This window comes from Anthonomus grandis, chromosome 20 (assembly GCF_022605725.1).
Source record: "Anthonomus grandis grandis chromosome 20, icAntGran1.3, whole genome shotgun sequence".
In the NCBI taxonomy this organism is placed as follows: Eukaryota; Metazoa; Arthropoda; class Insecta; order Coleoptera; family Curculionidae; genus Anthonomus; species Anthonomus grandis.
Genome location: NC_065565.1, coordinates 7,283,180 through 7,292,447, shown reverse-complemented (window position 1 = coordinate 7,292,447; position 9,268 = coordinate 7,283,180). Strand labels below are relative to the sequence as shown.

At 31.9% G+C, this 9,268-nt stretch overlaps 1 protein-coding gene across 2 annotated transcripts; it reads right to left on the bottom strand.

Moving 5' to 3' along the window:
• Nucleotides 1–1,589: 1,589 nt before the first annotated feature.
• Nucleotides 1,590–9,187, bottom strand: LOC126747865 (GDP-fucose protein O-fucosyltransferase 1). Of its 2 annotated transcripts, XM_050456777.1 has the most exons (4): nucleotides 8,932–9,185; nucleotides 8,618–8,878; nucleotides 1,974–2,495; nucleotides 1,590–1,916 (listed from the first exon to the last, which is right to left on the bottom strand). In XM_050456777.1, the coding sequence occupies exons 1-4, from the start codon at nucleotides 9,032–9,034 to the stop codon at nucleotides 1,636–1,638; spliced, it is 1,167 nt and encodes a 388-aa protein (XP_050312734.1). In that variant the 5' UTR covers nucleotides 9,035–9,185; the 3' UTR covers nucleotides 1,590–1,635. The 2 variants fall into 2 exon arrangements, with proteins under 2 accessions (XP_050312734.1, XP_050312733.1); XM_050456776.1 differs by having other exon boundaries at nucleotides 1,590–2,495; nucleotides 8,932–9,187.
• Between the last annotated feature and the right edge of the window lie 81 nt (nucleotides 9,188–9,268).

The following is a 9,268-nucleotide window of genomic DNA, read 5'->3' as shown; positions in this document are numbered from 1 at the left end:
ACATTTTTTATAGAAAAACGCCTGATCTACAACTTAAGTTTCTATACTTTTTTTCATTAGTCCAGTAGTTTTGGAGCTATGACTGAATTTATTTTTCAAATTTGATTTTCTCAAAAAGTAACACTCCTAGAAAAAAAAATTTCAATAACATTTTTTATAGAAAAACGCCTGATCTACAACTTAAGTTCCTATACTTTTTTTCACTAGTCCAGTAGTTTTGGAGTTACGACTGAATTTATTTTTCAAATTTGATTTTCTTAAAAAGTATCACTCCTAGAAGAAAATTTTAATAACATTTTTTATAGAAAAACGCCTGATCTACAATTTTCATTCTCACACTTTTTTTCATTAGTCCAGTAGTTTTGGAGTTATAACTGAATTCATTTTTTAAATTTGATTTTCTCAAAAAGTATCACTCCTAGAAGAAAATTTTAATAACATTTTTTATAGAAAAACGCCTGATCTACAACTTAAGTTTCTATACTTTTTTTCATTAGTCCAGTAGTTTTGGAGTTATGACTGAATTCATTTTTCAAATTTGATTTTCTCAAAAAGTATCACTCCTAGAAGAAAATTTTAATAAAATTTTTTATAGAAAAACGCCTGATCAACAACTTAAGTTTCTATACTTTTTTTCATTAGTCCAGGAGTTTTGGATTTATGACTCAAAATAGTTTTCAAAGTCGATTTTCTCAAAAAGTATCACTCCTAGAAGAAAATTTTAATAACATTTTTTATAGAAAAACGCCTGATCTACAACTTAAGTTTCTATACTTTTTTTCATTAGTCCAGTAGTTTTGGAGTTATGACTGAATTCATTTTTCAAATTTGATTTTCTCAAAAAGTATCACTCCTAGAAGAAAATTTTAATAAAATTTTTTATAGAAAAACGCCTGATCAACAACTTAAGTTTCTATACTTTTTTTCATTAGTCCAGTAGTTTTGGATTTATGACTCAAAATAGTTTTCAAAGTCGATTTTCTCAAAAAGTATCACTCCTAGAAGAAAATTTTAATAACATTTTTTATAGAAAAACGCCTGATCTACAACTTTAGTTCCTATACTTTTTTTCATTAGTCCAGTAGTTTTGGAGTTATGACTCAAAATAGTTTTCAAAATCGATTTTCTTGAAAACTATCACTCCTAGGAAAAAATGTCAATAACATTTTTTATAGAAAAACGCCTGATCTACAACTTTCATTCTTACACTTTTTTTCATTAGTCCAGTAGTTTTGGAGTTATCAAGCAAAATGCTTTCCAAAATCGATTTTCTGCCACTCTGAATTGCTTGGAAGAAGCTTCAAGTGCCTGGAATAATCACTTGAGTACTTTAAAGTAATCGACGCCATTTTTAAATTTAATAAACACAAAAGCTGTAGCCCCCCCCCCCCCTAGTCTTTTGGACCCTCCCCCCCCTCCCCCACCCCACCCTCTTCTATAAGAAGCGACTGTACAAAAACCGACATCATTTCAAAGTACAGTCAAAGATCCATAAAGCTTCATCTTCGGAAATGTTCCCTAGGTGGCCCCCTCGACCACCCGACCTAGCTCCTTCGGATTTTCTCACCAAAACAAATAAAACACACACGACAAATAAAAAACCGGTGACACTTTATTAATTAAAAGACAATTATTTCAAAGTTCCTCGTGACGTTTCGCCTTTTTTTCGGCGGGGAACCCCCAGAACGTCGAGGGAAACCCTTTCGCGTCTCTCTCCCTCTTAACGAACGCCGTAAACGAGGACACGCAGTTCCCGATAAAGTGCCGGGCCCTGCCGAGGATCGCGAGGTCGACGTGAGGCGACGACACCTCCTCCTCCCTCCTCACCGCCGTCACGTTCATCCTCCTCAAACCGTCCCGCAGCACCTCCAGCATGTGATTACTGTCGGAGGCCACGAAAACCGCCTTAACCTCTCCTAAAAATCGCACGCGTGTTTCGAGACATTCATGAATCATCTTCAGGGCCTCCTTACCCAATCCGGATTGAGACAGACCCTTGATGGTCCTCTTGAGTTGCCTTATTATAAGCTCCTTGGAGGGCAGACACATGTCGCGGGTGGCCACGCCCTTTTCGTTACGGTACCCCAGACACTGGGGCGCGGCGAACAAATTGGGGCTCTCGGGGATGTGGTCGCAGGCCCTGGTCCAGTCCGGGCCGTTTCTCAGGTGGATCCCCACGAAGGCCCCTTTAGGCAGTTTGGTGCGCACGAACTCGTCCGCTTGCTGCTCTATGCGGTTTGACCATTTCAGGTGTTTTTGTAGAGGAACGTTCTCTTCCGAAACGGGGAAACTGGCTGGACTACCTGTGAATGCCAACACGGGCCACTCTGACGGTTTATAGGTCCCCTTCCATCGGTCCAAGTTGTCTTTGTTAGTGACGTCATAGTGCAGGGGACCGTAAAACTCGGACGCGACAAAGTCGACGTTAAAAGTGTCCCAAAAGGGGCCGAAGGGGTTGCCCTCTTTCGCGTTGCAGCTTTCGACGTCTTTTGGCCCTAAACGCGATTATTGTTATCGTTATGGTTTTTTCCATATTAATGGAAATTGCTTGGATATCTCTTGTTGTTGTCCTACACGAGTTTTATCTGAATTATTTGGCTTTGAGAGGCATGGGATGCCCATTATGTCTGCTGAGCTGAACTGCTTGTGCAGGAGTTCTTATAATATGGAAATTACACTTTTTTAATTTTTCGTGGCTTTCCTATGGGGCTTAGGGGGTTTTGATATAAGGGTTTTTTGAGTGGATTTTCGTGAGCAATATGTAGCAAAAAAAATTTTTTGATTTGGACCATTTTTTGAAAATTTCCAATTTTTCAGCCAGTTTTGGCCAAAAACCGAAAAACGCCAATAACTCCCTTATTATTCGTTTTTCGAAAAAATGTCAAAAATACTTTTAATTTTGCCCTTAAAAGGAGCATCTATTACAAAAATAAAAATTCTAAAATTTCCCATAGATTTTGAGAAAATTGAGTTTTTTGGTTTTGAAGTTTTTTGGGATTTTCTCCCACTGTATGGAAAATAAAATTATAATTTTTATTTCTATAGATACTCTGCATAATTCCAAACATTTTTTATATAAACAATATTTCTCTCAGACCCATAGTTTTTTTGTAAAAAATTAAAATGTGATTTTTAGAGTAAAATCATGGGTGTACCCCTTTAATTTCGATAATGCACACTTTTTATTTTTTTTTAGCTTTCCTATGGGAAATAGAGAATTTTGTTATTAGAGTTTTTTGATTGGATTTTCAAGAGCAATACACAGCAAAAAAATTTTTTGATTTGGACAATTTTTTGAAAATTTCCAATTTTTCAGCCAGTTTTGGCCAAAAACCGAAAAATCCCAATAACTCCTTTATTGGTCGTTTTTCGAAAAAATGTCAAAAATACTTTTGATTTTGCCCTTGAAGGGAGCATCTATTACAAAAATAAAAACTCTAAAATTTTCCATAGATTTTGAGAAAATTAAGTTTTTTGGTTTTGAGGTTTTTTGGGATTTTCTCCCACTGTATTTAAAATAAAATTATAATTTTTATTTCTACAGATACTCTGTATGATTCCAAACAACTTTTATATAAACAATATCTCTCTCAGACCCATAGATTTAAAAAAAAAAATAAAATGTGATTTTTAGAGAAAAATCATGGGTGTACCCCTTCAATTTCTATAATGCACACTTTTTATTTTTTTTTAGCTTTCCTATGGGAAATAGAGAGTTTTGTTATAAGAGTTTTTTGATTGAATTATCATGAGGAATACACGGCAAAAAAATTTTTGGATTCGGACAATTTTTCAAAAATTTCCAATTTTTAGCCAGTTTTGGCCAAAAACCGAAAAATGCCAATAACTCCTTTATTAGTCGTTTTTCGAAAAAATGTCAAAAGTACTTTTAATTTTGCCCTTAAAAGGAGCATCTATTACAAAAATAAAAATTCTAAAATTTCCCATAGATTTTGAGAAAATTGAGTTTTTTGGTTTTGAAGTTTTTTGGGATTTTCTCCCACTGTATGGAAAATAAAATTATAATTTTTATTTCTATAGATACTCTGCATGATTCCAAACAACTTTTGTCTAAACAATATTTCTCTCAGACCCACAGATTTTTTGTAAAAAATTAAAATGTGATTTTTAGAGAAAAATCATGGGTGTACCCCTTTAGTTTCTATAATGCACACTTTTTATTTTTTTTTAGCTTTCCTATGGGAAATAGAGAATTTTGTTATTAGAGTTTTTTGATTGGATTTTCAAGAGCAATACACAGCAAAAAAATTTTTTGATTTGGACAATTTTTTGAAAATTTCCAATTTTTTAGCCAGTTTTGGGCAAAAATCGAAAAATGCCAATAACTCCCTTATTAGTCGTTTTTCGAAAAAATGTCAAAAATACTTTTAATTTAACCCTTAAAAGTAGCATCTATACCAAAAATAAAAATTCTAAAATTTCCCATAGATTTTGAGAAAATTGAGTTTTTTGGTTTTAAAGTTTTTTGGGATTTTCTCCCACTGTATGGAAAATAAAATTATAATTTTTATTTCTATAGATACTCTGCATGATTCCAAACAACTTTTGTATAAACAATATTTCTCTCAGACCCATAGTTTTTTTGTAAAAAATTAAAATGTGATTTTTAGAGAAAAATCATGGGTGTATCCCTTTAGTTTCTATAATGCACACTTTTTATTTTTTTTTAGCTTTTCTATGGGAAATAGAGAATTTTGTTATTAGAGTTTTTTGATTGGATTTTCAAGAGCAATACACAGCAAAAAAATTTTTTGATTTGGACAATTTTTTGAAAATTTCCAATTTTTCAGCCAGTTTTGGCCAAAAACCGAAAAATCCCAATAACTCCTTTATTGGTCGTTTTTCGAAAAAATGTCAAAAATACTTTTAATTTTGCCCTTAAAAGGAGCATCTATTACAAAAATAAAATCTCCAAAATTTCCCATAGATTTTGAGAAAATTGAGTTTTTTGGTTTTAAAGTTTTTTGGGATTTTCTCCCACTGTATGTAAAATAAAATTATAATGTTTATTTCTAAGGATACTCTGCATGATTCCAAACAACTTTTATATAAACAATATTTCTCTCAGCCCCATAGTTTTTTTGTAAAAAATTAAAATGTGATTTTTAGAGTAAAATCATGGGTGTACCCCTTTAATTTCTATAATGCACACTTTTTATTTTTTTTTTAGCTTTCCTATGGGAAATAGAGAATTTTGTTATTAGAGTTTTTTGATTGGATTTTCATGAGCAATACACAGCAAAAAAAATTTTTGATTTGGACCATTTTTTGAAATTTTCCAATTTTCAAGCCAGTTTTGGCCAAAAACCGAAAAATGCCAATAACTCTTTTATTATTCGTTTTTCGAAAAAATGTCAAAAATACTTTTAATTTTGCCCTTAAAAGGAGCATCTATTACAAAAATAAAAATTCCAAAATTTCCCATAGATTTTGAGAAAATTGAGTTTTTTGGTTTTGAAGTTTTTTGGGATTTTCTTCCACTGTATGGAAAATAAAATTATAATTTTTGTTTCTACAGATACTCTGCATGATTCCAAACAACTTTTGTCTAAACAATATTTCTCTCAGACCCATAGTTTTTTTGTAAAAAATTAAAATGTGATTTTTAGAGAAAAATCATGGGTGTACCCCTTTAGTTTCTATAATGCACACTTTTTATTTTTTTTTAGCTTTCCTATGGGAAATAGAGAATTTTGTTATTAGAGTTTTTTGATTGGATTTTCATGAGCAATACACAGCAAAAAAATTTTTTGATTTGGACATTTTTTTGAAAATTTCCAATTTTTGAGCCAGTTTTGGCCAAAAACCGAAAAATGCCAATAACTCCCTTATTATTCATTTTTCGAAAAAATGTCAAAAATACTTTTAATTTTGCCCTTAAAGGGAGCATCTATTGCAAAAATAAAAACTCTAAAATTTTCCATAGATTTTGAGAAAATTGAGTTTTTTGGTTTTGAAGTTTTTTGGGATTTTCTCCCACTGTATGGAAAATAAAATTATAATTTTTGTTTCTACAGATACTCTGCATGATTCCAAACAACTTTTATATAAACAATATTTCTCTCAGACCCATAGTTTTTTTGTAAAAAATTAAAATGTGATTTTTAGAGAAAAATCATGGGTGTACCCCTTTAGTTTCAATAATGCACACTTTTTATTTTTTTTAAGCTTTCCTATGGGAAATAGAGAATTTTGTTATTAGAGTTTTTTGATTGGATTTTCAAGAGCAATACACAGCAAAAAAATTTTTTGATTTGGACAATTTTTTGAAAATTTCCAATTTTTCAGCCAGTTTTGGCCAAAAACCGAAAAATCCCAATAACTCCTTTATTGGTCGTTTTTCGAAAAAATTTCAAAAATACTTTTAATTTTGCCCTTAAAGGGAGCATCTATTGCAAAAATAAAAACTCTAAAATTTTCCATAGATTTTGAGAAAATTGAGTTTTTTGGTTTTGAAGTTTTTTGGGATTTTCTCCCACTGTATGGAAAATAAAATTATAATTTTTGTTTCTACAGATACTCTGCATGATTCCAAACAACTTTTATATAAACAATATTTCTCTCAGACCCATAGTTTTTTTGTAAAAAATTAAAATGTGATTTTTAGAGAAAAATCATGGGTGTACCCCTTTAGTTTCTATAATGCACACTTTTTATTTTTTTTTAGCTTTCCTATGGGAAATAGAGAATTTTGTTATTAGAGTTTTTTGATTGGATTTTCAAGAGCAATACACAGCAAAAAAATTTTTTTGATTTGGACAATTTTTTGAAATTTCATAATTTTTTGGCCAGTTTTGGCCAAAAACCGAAAAACGCCAATAACTCTTTTATTAGTGATTTTTCGAAAAAATGTCAAAAATACTTTTAATTTTGCCCTTAAAAGGAGCATCTATTACAACAATAAAAATTCTAAAATTTCCCATAGATTTTGAGAAAATTGAGTTTTTTGGTTTTGAAGTTTTTTGGGATTTTCTCCCACTGTATGGAAAATAAAATTATAATTTTTGTTTCTACAGATACTCTGCATGATTCCAAACAACTTTTATATAAACAATATTTCTCTCAGCCCCATAGTTTTTTTGTAAAAAATTAAAATGTGATTTTTAGAGTAAAATCATGGGTGTACCCCTTTAATTTCTATAATGCACACTTTTTATTTTTTTTTTAGCTTTCCTATGGGAAATAGAGAATTTTGTTATTAGAGTTTTTTGATTGGATTTTCATGAGCAATACACAGCAAAAAAAATTTTTGATTTGGACCATTTTTTGAAATTTTCCAATTTTCAAGCCAGTTTTGGCCAAAAACCGAAAAATGCCAATAACTCTTTTATTATTCGTTTTTCGAAAAAATGTCAAAAATACTTTTAATTTTGCCCTTAAAAGGAGCATCTATTACAAAAATAAAAATTCCAAAATTTCCCATAGATTTTGAGAAAATTGAGTTTTTTGGTTTTGAAGTTTTTTGGGATTTTCTTCCACTGTATGGAAAATAAAATTATAATTTTTGTTTCTACAGATACTCTGCATGATTCCAAACAACTTTTGTCTAAACAATATTTCTCTCAGACCCATAGATTTTTTGTAAAAAATTAAAATGTGATTTTTAGAGAAAAATCATGGGTGTGCCCCTTTAGTTTCTATAATGCACACTTTTTATTTTTTTTTAGCTTTTCTATGGGAAATAGAGAATTTTGTTATTAGAGTTTTTTGATTGGATTTTCAAGAGCAATACACAGCAAAAAAATTTTTTGATTTGGACAATTTTTTGAAAATTTCCAATTTTCGAGCCAGTTTTGGCCAAAAACAGAAAAATGCCAATAACTCCTTTATAAGTGGTTGTTCGAAAAAATGTCAAAAGTACTTTTAATTTTGCCCTTAAAAGGAGCATGTATTACAAAAATAAAAACTCCGAAATTTCCCATAGATTTTGAGAAAATTAAGTTTTTCGGTTTTAAAGTTTTTTGGGATTTTCTCCCACTGTATGGAAAATAAAATTATAATTTTTATTTCTACAGTTACTCTGCATGATTCCAAACAACTTTTGTCTAAACAATATTTCTCTCAGACCCATAGATTTTTTGTAAAAAATTAAAATGTGATTTTTAGAGAAAAATCGTGGGTGTACCCCTTTAGTTTCTATAATGCACACTTTTAATTTTTTTTTAGCTTTTCTATGGGAAATAGAGAATTTTGTTATTAGAGTTTTTTGATTGGATTTTCATGAGCAATACACAGCAAAAAAATTTTTTGATTTGGACAATTTTTTTGAAAATTTCCAATTTTTTAGCCAGTTTTGGCCAAAAACCGAAAAAATGCAAATAACTCCCTTATTAGTCGTTTTTCGAAAAAATGTCAAAAGCACTTTTAATTTTGTCCTTAAAGGGAGCATCTATTACAAAAATAAAAACTCTAAAATTTTCCATAGATTTTGAGAAAATTGAGTTTTTTGGGATTTTCTCCCACAACTCTCAACTCAATTTTCTCTCTCGACTCTCTCATACTCACATTACACAGCCACGCAAACAAACACCGAGCGCCTCAAAACCACTACATCCACAACATAACCTTAACACAAAACCAAAACCCTCCCACTTACCTCTCGGAGAGTAACAAAAGGCCACTCTCTTATCGGGGGGCCACTCGATAGGAGCAACCTCCTCCATAAAAGCCTCCATAGTCACGACCTTGTGGAACTCCCTTAAAGGTTCCACTTTAAAATAAGTATCGAATGGTACCTGTGTGGACCTCCTTTCCCCATAACGATACTCGATCCAGGGGGGCAACACCAGGGTCCTGTTTAGGGCCTTAGAGAACCCCAAGGCGCCCAGAAAGTGGTCGGCCTGATTGCCGAACCTTCCTGAAATCCAGTTCTTTTAACCCGGACAGGTAAGGGGGCTCCGCCTAACTTACCCATGCACGGGCAGTACAAGATGTACCCCAGGGGGTCGAAATCGATGCAATAGCTTGTTTTTAAGCAAAAACTCGCCAGGAGGAACGTTAAGAGCAGAGACATATTTAATTATTGCGTGGGAGGGCTTAAATAATTACTATGAAGTTCATTTCTATTGATTTAATAAGGAAATGAGGCCTAAATAGTGAGAGAAAGGGGCAATTAACTGCCTAAAAGTTTGTTTACGTTTTGATTGTTTACATTGAACCTGACAGTTGACAAGTGACTGACGTTTGACAAGCCCGAAAGCAGTAAGGTCAGTAAACTTTCAAAGGAGGTGCCCAAAGGTCACTCCGC